This window comes from Eubalaena glacialis, chromosome 17 (genome assembly GCF_028564815.1).
Source record: "Eubalaena glacialis isolate mEubGla1 chromosome 17, mEubGla1.1.hap2.+ XY, whole genome shotgun sequence".
Taxonomy (NCBI): domain Eukaryota; kingdom Metazoa; phylum Chordata; class Mammalia; order Artiodactyla; family Balaenidae; genus Eubalaena; species Eubalaena glacialis.
The window spans coordinates 51,151,297-51,170,938 of NC_083732.1; the positions used below are offsets into that span (position 1 = coordinate 51,151,297).

Consider the following 19,642-nt stretch of genomic DNA (forward strand, 5'->3'; position numbering starts at 1 on the left):
CTACTAATAGTAGCTACTTAATGTCATAACTGTTATTAACAGTTATACTGTTATCAGTGCTATGTGCTAAGCACTATGCTTGATGTTACATACAATATCTCCTTTAAAATTAAGTTCTGGTCTTCAAACCTAGCAATTTCATCTTGAATACTGTTAGAAAAGTCACACATCTTTAAAATACATGAAAGGTTTTCATTCTTTAGTGCTTCAATATTCCATTATTAAACAATGTCAACAAGTCTCAAAGACGGGAATTCCCTGGCAGTCCAGTGGTAAGGACTCAGCGCTTTCACTGCCCCGGTTCAATCCCTGGTCAGGCAACTAAGATCCTGCAAGCCTCACAGCACAGCCAAATGTAAAATTTAAAAGTCTCAAAGTTAGCTTGAAATAATGGAACATTTTCTAAATTACACAATGAGGAATCCAATCTTAAATCCACAAAATCAAATATCTTTTCTACTTCAACCACAGAAAGTATACTTTACCTCCAACTAATGAAATTCAGGGGTCATTCTTTTTCTGCTCCCTTTTGCCTTTTAAAGGCCAAACATTTTGTAAATATTTAGTAGATGTTTAGCTCTGAAGTAATAAAACTGATTTTTTTTAACTCAACTAGAATATATGTATCCAAGTGCAAACTGTTCTTTATCCCCCAGAAAGTTGCGTGTTTCTTCAAAAGATGTCAACAATGCCAGACACATTTTTGAAACACTCTGGAGACTCTTCAGAGATAAATGCTTTACCAATCACTTATTTACAATCATCTGTTTCCCTACACCTTAAATTTTGAAGATAAAATATGAGGATTTAGTCTCTATACACTTATAACTCCTCACTCCCATCCCCAGATAAACACTACATTTAATTTCAATAATCCCAAACAATTAATACAGTGATTAAAAGTATAACTACATTAATAAAAGTATAACTTAAGGAAAGTTCAAATTCTTGACAACATTAACATTTGTATCATTCAGTGAGTTCCATACTCTGACTTCTCCTTAATTTTTACAGATTTCATTTAATCCTCACAAAACCCAAAGAGAAAGTACTATTATCACCTCCATTTTATAAGTGAGTATACCGAGACTTAGAAAAGTTAAGTAACTTACCTACCATTGCATTGCAGGAAATGGCAAAGCTAAGGTTAGAACCATGGTCTACCTGACTCTAAAGTTCTGGCTCTTGTTTCCCTAGTAATTATCACTTTTTTAATAGTATGATAGATATAATTTGATGATCTCATAGTATATTTACTTTAAAAAACTATGAAGATTTATGAGGGTTTAGTTAATTAGTGGCACTAGAATGAGCTGAAATCCAACTCAGAAAACAGATGCTCTACAATGGATAGAAGACTTTTTATAATTAAATGAAAGTCTTGTTTTTCAACTCTATCAAACCATTTCCTCTCAGGTTTGGCTCTCTGCCCAAAAGTACTCTAAAATTATAATTTCCTGGCAAAGAGCTTTAAAGAAAAAGTTGAGATTTTTCTCCTTCCTTCACCCTTGGAGTCTTTCATACTTGTTTCCCAAGAATTTTTTCACTTAGCCTCAACTGGAAAGTGACATGATTCCTTTTAATTTCTTGTAACAAATCTATATGAAGTTAACAACACTGAGATATACTCCCCAGCCCTAAAGACATGTTAATGCATTTACTTTCTTAATAACTCATTTTTCAAAAAACACAAATCCAGAAAATATAGACAGTGTAAAACAGCACATCTGAAAAAGCTCCAACATATTCACATCCTACTAAAATAAAAGTTAAAAATAATTGTATAAGAAAGAGACAGACCTATCTCATAACTTTTAATCCAGTTCATTGTAAAGATTTTTAAATACTCAACAACCATACCTAGATTTGAGAACTTAAAAAGGGAATAGAATCTTTAACTAACTGATTAAAAATAAAAGAGGAGACGTCTACATGAAACTTGCAAGGTCTACTCATGAACCTACTGTATAAAAAAATCCACTATGATTTGTGCTAAAGAGACTACCTACACTTAAAAACTGGATTTACTCATATGTCTTCTTCCTCATTTATTTCCCTACATCTCAAATTTGGAAAATAAAATATGAGGATTTAGTCTCTATACACTCTCAACTCCTCACTCTATCCCTAGAACAATACTAGAATTAATTGCAATAACCCCAAACATTAATACATTAAAGGTATAACCACATTAATAAAAGTGTAACTTCAAGGAAAGTTTAAACTCTAACAATATTAACATCTGTATCATTCAGTGAGTTCTGTACTCTGACTTCTGCATAATTTTTACAGGCTTTCATGAATAGAAGTGTGGGGCAGCCTGTGGAGACAGTGGCTGCTTTCAGCTGTTTTCAGAGATGGACGCTATTTTGCTTGATTTCTCTGCGCAGTTTGATTACGTACCCAGCAACAGCACATGGGAAGCCACTTCTCAGTATTTTCCTGAGGTTCTTTGTAAATAAATTAAGGGGAAAAGACTGTGAAATAGTTCATGATTTTGGTGCTTTGTGAAAATAATTTTTGCTTTTTGTAAACTGGGATTATTTTCACCTGTTTGGGTTTTTTTAAGAAATAAAAATAAAATTTTAAAATTCCAGCCGTGTCTAATAGAAAAAAATTCAATCATTATATGAAAGATAAATAACTTAAATACTTCACCCACAGAAATTAAAAATAAACTACTACAAATATAATGTTACTGTATTTGTACAGGAATACAAATACACCTCTGAAACACCAGTTCAGTTTGGTAATACCATGAGTCCTCAAAATCTAAGTAATGCTCCAAAATGACAGAAATTTGTTTTAACTTGGGAATTTTGTGGGATTTTTAGGGTAAAATCCTGTTCTTTTTTGATGCAAAAAATTGGTTATTTTCATATTAAATTTTAGAAATTTAGCAAAGTTTAAATAATTTTTCTCTCCTTCACTGCACAATAATGTTCTTAGTCAAAAGATGATTTCAAGATGTACTATGAACCCAGAAGAGAAAAAGGTCTTTGGTAAGCAAAAATTGATACAAAGAGCATGTACTTTACTTTGGGAAAGGGAGAGCTACTGTTAGGTCAGATCATTATTTCTAAGATAAGCAGCAGTTTAGAGAGGAGCATAGCAATGAGAAACGACGGGTGACAGTAAAACACAAGACTAGATTTAGGGGGAAAAAACCCAGCTACATACAGCAACAAAGCTTCTAACACACCAAAATAGCACACTTGACTATTTCTATAAACTAAAACTATGAACAGTTCCATTAACTTTTTAATGGCTTTTTATAAACTAAAATTCATTTTAAATTAATATTAAGTAATCAAGAAAGCAAATGATCAGTCTCAGAAGACTGGGTCAAGTGTCCTCCCTCTGAAATGAATTTCCATCAAAGGTGGTTGTTTTAAAAGTGCTTTTAAAATATTTTCAGAGTATAATGCTTGAAGTGGTTGACTTCACTTATTTGGAAAATCCATTATGTGGTACACCGCACTTCCCAATGACGCTGAATATCTTTAAAGTTATCACCATATCACTATTTTGGGAGACTGTTTCACATCACATGACTGTTTTATGAATATTAATTAAAGCTGACTAATCAAGTGCTGAAAGTCTGTATATAAAGGAGTGGGGTGATCCCATTTTCTTATCTTGGCCGGGTACTTGAATTCTCTTCTATTAGAAAAAAAAAGAAAAAAAGACCTGGGAAGTATACAATGAGACTCAAGTGCATTGAAGGAAAACTCAATGTACCAGGAAAAGAAAATTATCAAAATACTTTCTTCTCAAGAGTTAATTAGTACATATATTTTTAATTTCCACTGGAATTTTTATGAAATTCCATTGCTTAATTTCATCTTTGTTTTTCATAATTCTTAGGAATTAAATAAACTATAAATTTTATTCAGAGCAATCGTTTCTCTCCAATCTCGCTCTATGATCCAGATTTCACTAATTATTAAAAATGTTTGAATAGATATTATCATTGGAAAATGTTTACTGGCTGCTATTTGACTGCACTGACAGACTAATTCACATATCAACTTATAAGTGCAACCTAATGTCTTTTAATACAATAATTATACCAAAACTAATTCTTTCTAAAGTTATACGACACAGTGGCAAGTGTAATTTACCAACTATGTCACTGAGAAAAATATCTCCTTTTACTTATTCAAAAGCACAATAAAACTTAACAAGAGGGGCTAATATCAAAACTAAAAGGGAGTAACATATGGCATTTAATATCTTGGATGTGCTTCATTTTCAATTCATCAGTCAGGGCTGGATTTATAAAGCAGCCTCAAGATGCCCTTGAATTTTGTTTGTTTGTACAGATATACTTTTACGTATGCAAGACAAGGCAAGCTAAAAGGTCTACCTTAAAAGTAAGGCCTGAAATCTGATCAGATCACTAGTAGTGTTATCTGTCTTGGATTCTTTTATTTTCTCTTTTTCATTTAAGAAAAGAAGAAACTAGGTCACCTGAAACATTTAGAGGTGAGAAAGAAGTGAGGCTGGTTATTAGGATAACAGTGGGTCAAATGGTGACCAGTATAAGATAGGGAGAACACAAAACTAAAAGTCCACTCTAAATAGTCTCTACCACAGAATTTGTCTATACATGTCCAATTTCTGACTCAAACTTAGAAGCATAAATGTATGGTAGAGATATTATCCAGGGAAAGAAGTGCAAAACTGCCAGTGCCATCACATTTTTTGATAGACTAGCCCACAGTTTGAAAGAATGAGTCAGTTTTCCTATCTGTAAATAAAACGCTATTTTAAAATAACATCATATTAGTGCCCAGGTTGAGGTCTTGAAATACCATCTCTCACTAAAAGTAGGGCTTACTGGAAAAGGCTGATTCCAGATCTGGGACAGAAGATGGTCAAGATGAGCCCTAATTTCTTATCACAGCAGGGAGTAAAGAAGCTGTCAAAGACCGCTCAGGTCATGTTGTCTCCTGAAGGGATTCCCACTGATCAAAGATGGGACACTTTGAGCCTCAGCAAAAGTAACTGCAATAGATTAAACCCATCAAATACGTTTACATCCATCAGCTCATAATGGCATTTTAAAAAAGAGAAAAAAATAATAATAATTGGTACCCTTTGGAGGAAAACAGGGAACTGATTCATTATCTTAAAAACGGGTAAATAAAGGGAAAGAATCAAGCATTTATCCCGTCTTTCCTTTACAAACTATACCACTGGGTAACCAAACAGAGGATGAGAAAGTGACTCTTTATAAAACCATTCCAACCAATAAATGAAAACAAAATGGTGTATTTAGAACTTCACCATTTTGCAACACCCAACAAATTAACAGAAATAAGCATTAACCATCAACAGCTGCTAACATCACAAAAAAGAGAAGCAACCAGACATTGACTCATATAGTCTTGCCAAACACCACCTATAATAATGCCTAAGGGACTGACTTGAGCCTGATCCAGTCTCTGGATCCAGCTGCCCATTTGCAGGAAACATGGAAGACAAAGGAACATGCTGAACTGCGCTTTGAGCAAGCAATCAGCAAAATCCAGGCTGTGGGAAACTACAATTCAAACAGCCTGGGTCTTCAACAGGAAAAGGAAAAGAAAAAAGATGGAGGACCAACCTAAAGATTAAAAACAACAACTCATATAAATACTATTTTTTAATTGGCAAGACTAACCTACAGTGTCTAGCAATGTGCATTTAAGTTATTACTATAGAAGTCAGGATAATGGTTACATATGGAAAGAGGTGGCTGTGATTGGGATGGAGCACTCAGAAGGGGCTTCCTGAGAGGGTGGCAAAATTCTATTTCTTAACCTGATTGGTGATTATAAAGATTATAAATTACTGTCTGACTTACAGTAATTCATCAAACCACACATTTGTTTTTTACTGATGTTTTATTTTGCAACAAAAAGATTTTTCTTAAATAACAGGTCACCCAAACAATTCAACACCTAACAAAGGCTTAATCTGTTTCCCATTCTCTAGTCTAATGAGGTGAAAACAAGAGGTTGAAAAAGGAAGTCAGTGCCCATCATTTCCTCCCTACCCACTTCCACTTCTAAGGGAACCACCTAATATCACATTTTGGGCAGAATAGATTCACATTCCTGGGAATCTGGAATTCTAAGAAAGAGATTATAGATACCTAACCTGTTCCTCTCCCAGCCTTTCCCCATCCCGCAAACTGCTCAAACCCAAAACCTAGGAGCCAGAATTGATTCCTTCTTCCTCATTCCCCAAATCTAATTTATCAGTAAGTCTCTCATTTCTAACTCCAAAACATAACTGAAACCTGTCCACTTCTCTCCATCTCCACTGATTTCACCACCTCTAACCAAGTGCAGCAGCCTCCTCACTTGTTTCCCTGCTTTTATTCCTAACCCTCTACAATTTATTCTACCCAAAGCAACAAGAATGATCTTTTAAAAGCATAAACTGCTTAAAATTCCACTTAAAACTCTTTAATGACAGCCCACTATACTGACTTAAATCCAAATTCCTTTCCATGGCCTGAATCATTGAATCCCTGCCCATCTCTCTGACCTCATCTCCAACCACTTTCTCCCATTCTACAACCCAGCCACGGTGGCCTTATTTCAACTCCTCCCACACACTAAACTCTTTCCCACCTCCAGGCCTTCTCACAGCTTTTCCCTCTGCCTGGAATACTCTTTCCGGCTACTCACACGGAATACTTCTCAACCTCATGTTCACAGCTTAAGTACCTTCTTAGGAAGCAGGTTCCACCATTTTTCTCTATCAATACATACTACTTCTATCCTTCGTAGCTCAAGCTCCAACTAGAGTGTATGTTCTATGAGGGCAAAGATTTCATCTGTTTCATTCAACAACGTACCCAGCATCTGACATTTGAAAGGTAGTTAACAATTGCTGAATATATGAATAAATGAGCAAATTAATGAACTCAAGGATGACAGTCAATTGCTGCCATGAGCAATAATCAATGAGTAAAAAAAGTCAGTTTTTAGAAACAGGAGAATGGGGTAACCCAGCAAACGGGAAAAATAATGCGGCTCCAGAGAGAAAGAGTCAAGGAAATTAACTGCCTATTTCTCTTTAATTTATGCTTGCTTCAAATATGTAAAAAGTTCACCTAAATTTCAAAAATAATTTTAATTTGCATTCCTTTCCAATTATAGAACTCTAGGTCCCATGATTTCAGAAAACCAAAAATTCTAAAAATGAAAAAATGATCTGCAACCTAAAAGTCCGACAGATGAATGGATAAAGAAGATGTAGTATACATACACACAATGGATTATTACTCAGCCATAAAAAGAATGAAATAATGCCATTTTTAGCAACATGGATGGATCTAGAAATTATTGTATTAAGTGAAGTAAGTCAGGTGAAGACAAATATCATATGATATCACTTATATGTGGAATCTAAAGAAATGATACAAATGAACTTATTTACAAAACAGAAGTGGACTCACACAGAAAACAAACTTAAGGTTACCAAAGGGGATAGCGGGGTGGGGGGGCATAAATTAGGAGTTTGGGATTAATATATACACACTACTGTATATAAAATAGGTAGACAACAAGGACCTACTGCACAGCACAGAGAACTATACTCAATATCTTGTAATAACCTATAATGGAAAAGAATATGAAAAAGAATATATATGTGTGTGTATGTATAACTGAATCACTTTGCTGTACACTCGAAATTAACATAATATTGTAAATTAACTATACGTCAATTTTTTTAAAAAGTAGGGATATAGAAAGCAATTGCTAAGGCAAAAAAAAAAAGAAAAGATGATCTAGATAGAGAATAACATTCTATATTTTCAATACATGACAGAAACTACTCATCCTTAGAATCACATACGCTCAACGATTTCCCCAATTTTATAAGTGTATCAAGATACTAATATTTGTATCAACATATCTGAAAAATTTACTCTATTTTACCTCTTTACTAAGATGTCTGGTACTATATGAAATCTATAGACTAATTCAGAACCCACATATAGTACTACCACATGTACACCTATATTAATTATCATTAATGCTAAGAGCTTCCTGTTAATTCTCATTTTGCTACAAAGTCATTTTTAAAGATATATCCTTTGATGTACTATTAAGAAGTTCAAGGTAATCTGCATCTTAATTTCATGGCATGCAAGCAATGGACTTATTTTTAATTTTTATACATGTCTATTTACATATTTGTTACTTTCATTTATTCAACTTGAGACTCTATGTAGAAAAAACAATTGTAATAAGACATTTCAAATACAGAATCTTTGTTCTACAATATGAGCTAAAAAACTTCTTGAACTTAGAGTAACCCTAACATATGAGGCAACTCAAATAAAATCACAACAAAAAAGCGGCTTGGGACAAATAAAAAAGAAAATTTCTTATCAGATAGTATCAATTTTCACTTTAGAAGAAAAAATCTAATGACCTCTGGTAGATAGAGAGGGTGGAGCTGGTAGGGAGTCAGAAGTTGAGGTCATCGTAATTACAGTGGGATATTTCCAGTGCACAGGGTCATTCTACACCAGAAAGCAAAAGAGCCTTTGCCTCAAAGAAACCTTCACGTATTATATTTCCCTTTATAAACTCTGTCAGACACCATGGAAAATCATTTTCCATTTTCCCATACCTTAATTGGGACATATATAAAGTGCTCAAAATACAGTAGTTTTTAAATAATGGTTTCCTCTCTCCCCTTCCCCTCTTCCCCTTTTAGAATCTTAAAAGAATATCTCTATTGTATGTATAGCTTGTTACAATTATACCACTCCGGATTCCTTTGGCAATGCCATCATCAGGAATGGTGCTGGAAATGAAATCCGTTTCCTCACTGTCACAACTACATACACCAACAATGTTTTTCAAACTGCAGGTCGCAGCTGATTAGTAGGTCATGAAAATAACTTGGTGGGTCATGACCAGCAATTTTTCAATGAACTAGAACAGAACAGAAAATAGAAAAGTACCAGAGAACATCACACGTAGTTCATTCCATGAAACTTCTGTTTTTGGGTCTCATCAATATTTAAAAAAAAAAGAGAGACAATGAAAGCCATAATATATGATGGCCTGAAGTGACAGTACCCCTAGTTCTACAGAGACTTCCTTGAAACTAGAAAAACTAAATTCTAAGCACTTTTCCTCCCTTATAACCAAACAAGAAGTGCTCAATTTAAACCCATTATTTTTAAAGCTTTACTAATACACATCTCTGGAATGACCACTGGAATTTTCTGGGATTATTTCAGAAAAACAAACTTCAACCTAGCTGTGTTTAACACACATTTACCTTTTTCTTTATGTTTCTAACAAATTCTTCTGTACCAATACATGTTATATCTCAGCCCCTTAAAGAACAATGGATAAGTTAATCATTGCCTAGAGTTGACTAAAAACTGAGTTTATCTCCTGTCTTAATGTACAACTGAAGTCTGCTCACCAGGAACTGCTCCAGATGCTGTCATACTCCCGCTCTCTAGGAAGGAAGAGCCAGTTGATTGTTCCCATCTACAGGGCCTAAATCAATTCTAATGGAGTTGGTGCCACCCCAAATTAACCAAGAAAAGCCAAAGGGAGGACAGATATGCTTTAGGGACCAAGTCATTAATGCAAAGAGATACTCCAGTTTGCTGGATTCTTCTCTCACGGGATTACTTAGAACACCTCCTCCATTTTCCTGCCACTGAAGTTGGAAGCTTCCCCCAGGGCCAACCCCCTGAGGCCACTGCTTTTGTTTAAGAGTTCTAAGAATTCATCTTCTCAAAGTCAACTGGAGTTCTCCACTTAGTGAATCTCTCCGATAATAAACACACAAGGATTTTACTTTCTAACATTCCAAGGACACTGAATTAGGCATACAGACATAAAATGAAGCCCACTATTTTCTCACTGCAATATCTTCATGATTTTCCTGACACCCTATTATCTACTTACCTGGTTTGTTGCTTTGTCCCACCCAACTGAATTCCTGAGAGTTCCTGTTGTCTTTTTACCTCTGTTCCTAATTTCCAGCCTAAGGTCAGAGCCACTGATGCTACAGGCTGATGTGGGCTCTTCATTCTGAGGAACATACGAATACCTTCTATTTTACCCTTCTATATCTTTGTCACTTTACCTTGGATTTTTCATTCCATAATCTATCTTTTGACTGATAATCCATTCATTCATAGCAACACTTTCCCTTATAAAATGATTGTTTTCTTACCTTCACTCTTCATTTGTGTGAATGCACTTTGTAATCCTAACATGTTGACTTCAATCTTAACTTCACTTTCTCCAAACTAACCACCTGTTTACACTATTAAAAAAAAAACTGCCACAGAATCCAACTATAGCTTAAATCATAGAACTCTCAAAGGAACCCTCCTACACTGTTGGTGGGAATGTAAATTGGTACAGCCACTATGGAGAACAGTATGGGAGTTCCTTCAGAAACTAAAAACAGGGCTTCCGTGGTGGCACAGTGGTTAAGAATCCGCCTGCCAATGCAGGGGACATGGGTTCAAGCCCTGGTCCGGGAAGATCCCACATGCCACGGAGCAACTAAGCCCGTGTGTCACAACTACTGAGCCTGCACTCTAGAGCCCGCAAGCCACAACTACTGAGCCTGTGCCCTCTAGGGCCCGTGCTCCACAACAAGAGAAGCCACTGCAATGAGAAGCACGCGCACCGCAACAAAAAGCAGCCCCCACTCGCCGCAACTAGAGAAAGCCTGCGAGCAGCAACGAAGACCCAATGCAGCCAAAAATAATTAATTAAATAATTTTTTTTTAAACATCTTTATTGAAGTATAATTGCTTTACAATAGTGTGTTAGCTTCTGCTTTATAACAAAGTGAATCAGTTATACATATACATATGTTCCCATATCTCTTCCCTCTTGCATCTCCCTCCCTCCCAACCTCCCTATCCCACCCCTCTAGGTGGTCACAAAGCACCGAGCTGATCTCCCTGTGCTATGCGGCTGCTTCCCACTAGCTATCTATTTTACATTTGGTAGTGTATATATGTCCATGACACTCTCTCACCCTGTCACATCTCACCCCTCCCCCTCCCCATATCCTCAAGTCCATTCTCTAGTAGGTCTGTGTCTTTATTCCCATCTTGCCACTAGGTTCTTCATGACCTTTTTTTTTCCCTTAGATTCCATATATATGTGTTAGCATACTGTATTTCTTTTTGTCTTTCTGACTTACTTCACTCTGTATGACAGACTCTAACTCCATCCACCTCATTACAAACACCTCCATTTCATTTCTTTTTATGGCTGAGTAATATTCCATTGTATATATGTGCCACATCTTCTTTATCCATTCATCCGATGATGGACACCTAGGTTGCTTCCATGTCCTGGCTATTGTAAATAGAGCAGCAATGAATATTTTGGTACATGACTCTTTCTGAATTATGGTTTTCTCAGGGTATATGCCCAGTAGTGGGATTGCTGGGTCGTATGGTAGTTCTATTTTTAGTTTTTTAAGGAACCTCCATACTGTTCTCCATCGTGGCTGTATCAATTTACATTCCCACCAACAGTGCAAGAGTGTTCCCTTTTCTCCACACCCTCTCCAGCATTTATTGTTTGTAGATTTTTTGATGATGGCCATTCTGACCAGTGTGAGATGATACCTCATTGTAGTTTTGATTTGCATTTCTCTAATGATTAATGATGTTGAGCATTCTTTCATGTGTCTGTTGGCAATCTGTATATCTTCTTTGGAGAAATGTCTATTTAGGTCTTCTGCCCATTTTTGGATTGGGTTGTTTGTTTTTTTGTTATTGAGCTGCATGAGCTGCTTGTAAATCTTGGAGATTAATCCTTTGTCAGTTGCTTCATTTGCAAATATTTTCTCCCATTCTGAGGGTTGTCTTTTGGTCTTGTTTATGGTTTCCTTTGCTGTGCAAAAGCTTTGAAGTTTCATTAGGTCCCATTTGTTTATTTGTGTTTTTATTGCCATTTCTCTAGGAGCTGGGTCAAAAAGGATCTTGCTGTGATTTATGTCATAGAGTGTTCTGCCTATGTTTTCCTCTAAGAGTTTGATAGTGTCTGGCCTTACACTTAGGTCTTCAATCCATTTTGAGTTTATTTTTGTGTATGGTGTCAGGGAGTGTTCTAATTTCATACTTTTACATGTACCTGTCCAATTTTCCCAGCACCACTTATTGAAGAGGCTGTCTTTTCTCCACTGTATATGCTTGCCTCCTTTTTCAAAGATAAGGTGACCATATGTGCGTGGGCTTATCTCTGGGCTTTCTATCCCGTTCCATTGATCTATATTTCTGCTTTTTTGCCAGTACCAAACTGTCTTGATTACTGTAGCTTTGTAATATAGTCTGAAGTCAGGGAGCCTGATTCCTCCAGCTCCATTTTTCGTTCTCAAGATTGCTTTGGCTATTCGGGGTCTTTTGTGTTTCCATACAAACTGTGAAATTTTTTGTTCTAGTTCTGTGAAAAATGCCAGTGGTAGTTTGATAGGGATTGCATTGAATCTGTAGATTGCTTTGGGTAGCAGAGTCATTTTCACAATGTTGATTCTTCCAATCCAAGAACATGGTATATCTCTCCATCTATTTGTATCATCTTTAATTTCTTTCATCAGTGTCCTATAATTTTCTGCATACAGGTCTTTTGTCTCCTTAGGTAGGTTTATTCCTAGATATTTTATTCTTTTTGTTGCAATGGTAAACGGGAGTGTTTTCTTAATTTCACTTTCAGATTTTTCATCATTAGTATACAGGAATGCAAGAGATTTCTGTGCATTAATTTTGTATCCTGCTACTTTACCAAATTCATTGATTAGCTCTAGTAGTTTTCTGGTAGCATCTTTTGGATTCTCTATGTATAGTATCATGTCATCTGCAAACAGTGACAGCTTTACTTCTTCTTTTCCGATTTGGATTCCTTTTATTTCTTTTTCTTCTCTGATTGCTGTGGCTAACACTTCCAAAACTATGTTGAATAATAGTGGTGAGAGTGGGCAACCTTGTCTTGTTCCTGATCTTAGTGGAAATGGTTTCAGTTTTTCACCATTGAGGACAATGTTGGCTGTGGGTTTGTCATTAAATAATTTTTTTAAAAAAACCAAAAAGCTAAAAATATCGCTACCATATGGCCCTGCAATCCCACTCCTGGGAATATATCTGGAGAAAAACATGGTCCAAAAGGATACATGCACCCCAAAGTTCATTACAGCACTGTTTACAATAGTCAAGACATAGAAGCAACCTAAATGTCCATCAACAGAGGAATGTATAAAGAAGATGTGGTACATATATACAATGGAATATTACTCAACCATTAAAAAGAATGCAATAATGCCATTTGCAGCAACATGGATGGACCTAGAGATTGTCATACTGAGTGAAGTAAGTCAGAGAGAAAGAGAAATATCATATGATACCCCTTATATGCGGAGTCTAAAAAGAAATGATACAAATGAACTTATTTACAAAACAGAAACAGACTCACAGACTTAGAGAACGAACTTATGGTTACCAGGGGGGAAGGATGGGAGGAAGGGATAGTCAGGGAGTATGGGATCGACATGTACACACTGCTATATTTAAAATGGATAACCAACAAGGACCTACTGTAGAGTACAGGGAACTCTGCTCAATGTTACGTGGCAGCTTGGATGGGAGGGGAGTTTGGAGGAGACTGGATACATGTATATGTATGGCTGAGTCGCTTTGCCGTGCACCTGAAACTATCACAACATTGTTAACTGACTATACTCCAATATAAAATTAAAAGTTTAAAAAATAAATAAATAAAATTTAAAAAGAACTCTCCTTATCTTGAGAGTAAATATGCTTCAGTAGCATATTTATTATTATATTATTATTATTTATTATCTTATTATCCTTCCAGCGTTTTCACTGTTCCAAACCAACTTGTCCTCTAAGTAAACCTCTATTAATAAATTTTAAACAACAATTAATCCTATAACCTAACGGGAACAAAGCCTATCTGGTAAAATATCTCTCTCGAACAATGATTTTCTATCCTCGCTTTGACTAGTACTGTATATAACTACTCTCCCTCCAGCAGCCAGAGCTCTCATGCTGCCCACCTGTCTATCACAGAGAACCACCTCCCCTTCTATGAATGTCCTACTTGGAGAAGACCCCATGTTTGGTCACTTCCCTTTCTACCTACCAAAACTTACCTATTCTGTGGTCATTTTTGCTATCATCGATTAGTTCCCCTACAAAGAAATCTGATAAACTCAAAGTACCAAAATGCTAATAATTAATAACCATTTAATGGATTTCCCTTCCCAGAAGGACTTCATTTTAATAAGGGTTTCTGAAGACCTCTGTGACAAACAATTAAGGAAATCTGGGGAATCTAAAAGCCATTCTGATCCTGAAGTTAGTGACACAGCTGACCACATCTACTGCCTATGTTTAACACGAGCCTTGTTGAGGACACCAAATCAATAATGCGAGGATAAGAGGGACCTTACAGATCATCTAATCACTAGATTCTCAGATCTGGTTGCACACTGGAATCTCCAACTCCCAGAGGAGAAGAATGATACCCAAAGAAGCAAATTTCAAAGTCAGTGACAAAGCTGGGCCTAACACCCAGGTCTAATGCTATGTCAGATATATATGAACAACAGGCTAAAAGTATAAAGACATGTATGGGAATGACACATACCCAATTCAGAACAGTGACAACCCTTTGGGGGATGGGGAGGGAATGCAATTGAGAAGAGATATACTTAGGGGGCTTCAACTATATTGGGAATATTTTAAGCTGGGTAGTGATATGTAAGTATTTACTAAATTTGTCCCCATTATCTTTTGGTTGTCTAAAATTTTGTAATTAAAAAAAGAACAATTTGAAGATGGATACTCAAATGGATATCATATTAGGAATAAAAAGAAATATCTTAGGCTAGGAAGTACTCAAATAAGATACTTCATGAAACAGGCCTTGAATAAAACATAGATTACTAGCAAAAAAAACCACAAATTTTCTAAAGGAAAAGCATGAACAAAGGCAAAGCTGAGAGTACCCACAGCCTATAACCTAAATAAAGAACAACAGGGAAACTTTGGAAGGACAGATTCAGCTTGGATAAGTAACAAAAGGCTGGGGGTTAAGGTTGAGATCAAGTGATGGGCACCTTGGGTACTAAGTCAACTAAAAAAAAATCAATCCAAAAAAAAAGGAGTAGCATGACTGAAGTGATGTTTTAGCAAAAAAATCAGAAGCCATGTGCAGGATGAACTAAAGCAGTGTTCTATGGATCATTAGGAGGTTCTGTAGGACACCAAAAGGGGAATAGAAGGAGGTAAGGCTCTGGGAACTAGGTTCTGGCGCCCTGCCCCTACTCCAAAGAGAGCCCTTCTGCTGTTAAAATGTTTCTGCTGTTAAAATTTTTTGATAATCACTGGACCATAATGCCCAATTGGAAGGCACTGCTATAAATCAACTGTGAGGGTCTTAAAACCCTGGAATGAGATAGTAGTATTGGGAACGAAAGGGGGGGGAAAAATGAATCCACAGACTTTTTGATGGAAAATTTGATAGGATCTAATGACAAACTAAATAGGATAATGAAAGAATGGCTCTACACGAAGAAAAAACAAAAATACTAACTGAGAAGCAGCTATTGGTCATACAGACTTGAGCATCAGCAACATATGTGTGACCATGTAAAAATGTATGGGCCCTAAGGAGGAGCTACTCACAGCAGAAAAGCAAAGTGGCCTTCTTACACAGATTAGAAACAGAACAAAGGGGACAGAAGAAGATTACAGAAAGAGGTGACCATGGAATGCTAAGAAAGCAAGCATAGTTTCAAAAAGAGGCATCACTGTACACAATGAGCGGGTGCACAGCCCTTGCAGCCAATCAGACCCAGGGTTCTGGCACCTCCTCCACCTGACCAAGTTATTTAATCTCTCCAAGCTTCATTTAACGTGGAAAATATAAACTAACAACTAACATTATTGAACATACCATGAAGCACTGTGCTAAGTGCTTTACATCTGACCTCATTTACTCCAAAACACATTTTACAGATTAAGAAATTAAATTTAGAACTTGCATAGTAAATTGCAGAGCCAGGATTCCTATTTCTTGAGACAATAAAGTAAAAGAATGTATATATAAAATTCCTGGCAAATAGTAAGACCTCAAAAAATGGTAGCTATATTTCATTATTAGAGGGTAATGATTAAGAGGGGCAACACAAAAATTCACTGCCAGTTATCTCTGTCGTAGCCATCCATGTGGCAAACCCCCCTAGTGACCTCATCTATAAAAACAGGATTAACGTCTGTAATCCAACCCACTCAGCAGGGTTGCTATAAGGATTAAATGATATTATGAAAAAGAAAATGCTATGAAAACAATTTTAAGAGATACTCAAATATATGGGATTGTCACGTATCTTTTGCTCTTTAGAAATGCCTTCCTGGATGAACATGTCTCTCTGAAGAGAGCTAAAAATAACTCTCTTAAATGTGCATCCACCACTTTGAAAGTATAAGTCACCATGGAACGGTGATATATACCACCCACCCCTCCCCCAACCCCTCCAGGTTCTCTTAATGTCCCTGCAAGGCAGGGGTTCTCTTACCTCTATAGTGAAACTCTGATAACTCAGAGTAGAGCTAATCAATACAGAGAATTTCTACTTCAATTCAGTTATTCAACTTGGCCTTATGGTACTATCTTGGAGGTGTCCCTTACAGTCCTTCCAAAACAAGATGGGGGAAATACTGATTCCAGTTTTCTTCTATAGTATTAAAACTGGGTGCCAAATCAATATTAGAATTGGGATTTTTAAAATGTCAGAAAAGAATCTATCAAGGGCTCTGACAGCAGGTGTCTTTTGGAAACTCCTCCACAACCCCCCTTTTTCACCTGAACAGATGGTTCCCAGACCTCAAGGCTCACATGTCTAGTCACACAATTCACAACAGCTCACAAAGTTCCTATCTTTTCAATTATTACATGTTCTTGAATATACCACCTTTCATCTAAAGATCTCTAAGTATCAAAACACTCTTTACTCTTCACAACAGCACTATGGGAGAGAGATTAGTACCCTTATTTTATAAATTAAAAATGAGAGACTGAAGTTAAATGTTTTATCCAGCATCAGTTGATTGATTCATTCTTAAGGGGAAAATGCACATTACGAATTTATATCAATGGACAGCCTTGATTCAGCTTCACACGATCATTTCAAATACCAGTTCCAAAGTATCTACTGTGTACTCGTACACTTCCAATATAACAAAGAATAAGTATAAACTAATAGTAAATACCAAAGCATCACTATTTTTACATGCTAAAAGAAAACCAAACCAAAAAAAAAAAAAAAAAAACTATATGGCGGAGGGGTTCTAATTTAAGATTCCTACTGTCTTGCATCCATAAATACTTTTGAACTTGCGGAGGAAGGGGAGAGGAACACCTGTCAGTGCAGCATATCCACAATAAGTTTTACAGGCTGTGTAGCTATTAATATTTAATTCCTTGAACTGTAAATAAACAACCCGCTTTCTCAAAAAGAAAAAAGGCAATATGATGGAAAACATTTGACAGGAAAGCCTACATGGTTGTAAGCAGCCCAATAATTTCCTAGTTTTACGTCTCCCAGTTCGTGAACTTGCCACGAGGGAAAACTCCGCCCACCCCAGGAGTCCGGCCGCGGGGCGCCCAGCGCTGCCCACCGACTCTCCACCCGCGCCAGGCCCGGCGGGCCGCGGGAGAAGCGAGGCTCGGCCACCCCTCGGTCCCCCTCGCCCCACGGACAGACGCGGCCCGGCACTCGGACCCGCCTTGCGACCCCCGGCGCGCCCGGCTCAGGGCCCGGCAGTCGGGGGAGGGGGGTCTCGGTCCCCCACGGGCCTAGCCGCCCCCGCCCCCGCCCCCCTCCTTCTCCCCACGCCCCGCGTTCGTTACCTCTTGGGCGCCGGCGGCTGCTCCATGGCGGCCGGGGGCAGAAGGAGGTACCAGGTGGGCGGCGAAGGTCGGAGCGGGCAAAGAGCCGGGGCACCGGCCGGCCGAGCCCGGGGAACCACAGAAGGAAACTCCAGGAACTCAGACCAACTTCCCCGTAACTCCGCAGCGGATCCCCCGCCCGCTGGCGAGTGCGGCGCCTCCCGGCCCGCCCCGCCCCTCGGCCGCCGGCCGCCGGCTGCGGGCGGGGAAGGGTGGGCGGAGCCATGCGCTGGAGAGGGACTGGTGGGCGGAGCCGAGGGCGGAGGGAGGGGCCGGCCCTAGTGCAGGGAGGGGAAAAAAGGAGCTGGGACGGGAAGGGCGAGAGGGTGAGGCCTAATCAGGACCCAGAGCATCTCTCTGCTGGCCTGGGGCACGTTGCTTTGAAGTGGCCCAAAGCTGCCGCTCCTCACTTGCCTTCATTGCTTTTGCCCCAGTCTGATTTGACTCATTTCTCTGGATTTCCCAAGGATACCTCCCAAACATCTTGAGCAGCCGTTTGAAGTACTGCTAACTGCCCACGCTCCCCTCTCTAGTTCTCATTATAATTATTGGTTATGTTTTCCCCCAGCCATTCCCCCAGTAATAGGGATACTTCTGGAAATTCTTGTTTGATTTTGATTGTGGACAAACTCCTCACAATAATTAGGTCTAATTACTGCAGTGACATCTCTCATGCACTAGATTCAGTGAGCTGTGGCCTTACCAGCTGTTCAACTGGGTAACCTGGCAAAACTATCACAAATTATGGTGCATGGAAAAGCACTCAAGAAAGGTTTGTTTCCTTCCCTCTTGCCACACCTCCCCCCAACCTGTCCCCAAGGCCCTTACCCCATGGTAATTAGACCCCTCCTTGTATCCATATTGTGTGTGTACTGTTTAACCTTAAATTTCATCTATAAATATCTCTCTTATGACCATACACAGCTGCGATGTAATGACTTTGCTTGTTTTTGTCAGAAATTGTCAAGATGTAGTATCATAGAGTTTTTTGAAGATTCGAGCAAAGAATATGAATAGAATATTGTAATTATTAATCCAAATTACACTTGTCTATTAACAGTCTTTTTGCATTATTTTAAGTTTTGCTATGTAATAAACTTACATGATTTATTTTCAAACCATTATCTTCTCCCCCAAACTTAGTTATTTTAAATTTGTTAAGACCATTCATTGTTGAAACCTGAAGTCAAATTCTGTGAACAAGAGCAGAATTTATACTTATTTGCATTTATTAAAGATCCACAGAATAACAGTTCAGAAGTAACAAGACAATCATTAAGCTGTCAAAGCTAGGAAGAACCTTTGAAATTATTTCATTCTATCCCTCACTCTGTCCTCATCCCCAACACTGCTAGTACCTTTGGGCCTACGGGTGGTAACAGCTCTGCAATTCCCAGATTCCTCCTCTATTCTCTACATTCCCCTAGACCTCAACCCTCCTCATATGACCCTAATTTGAGTGTACCTTCAAAAGGGTTTCCTACTGGAACCCTAACTGAGACACCCATAAAGAAGGCTTGTGGAAGGAGGAGGAATAATATCAGAAAATAAATCTCTGCGGTCTCCCCTCAGTTTGAAAGGGAGAGGGCTAACAATTGTTGTATGACCCCAATGGGATCAGACACTTGGCCTACATTATCTCATTAAACCCTTAAAACTGC

The 19,642-nt window shown here is 37.8% G+C and overlaps 1 protein-coding gene across 2 annotated transcripts in view; it reads right to left on the reverse strand.

The window, feature by feature from the left end:
- Positions 1-18,139, reverse strand: part of STK3 (serine/threonine kinase 3) — a 339,874-nt gene extending 321,735 nt beyond the window's left edge. For both annotated transcript variants that reach the window (XM_061171351.1, XM_061171352.1), the window contains exon 1: positions 17,943-18,139. In XM_061171351.1, the coding sequence (XP_061027334.1) occupies positions 17,943-17,968 (26 nt within the window). In that variant the 5' untranslated portion in view covers positions 17,969-18,139. The remainder of the gene's footprint in view (positions 1-17,942) is intronic.
- Positions 18,140-19,642: the final 1,503 nt, after the last annotated feature.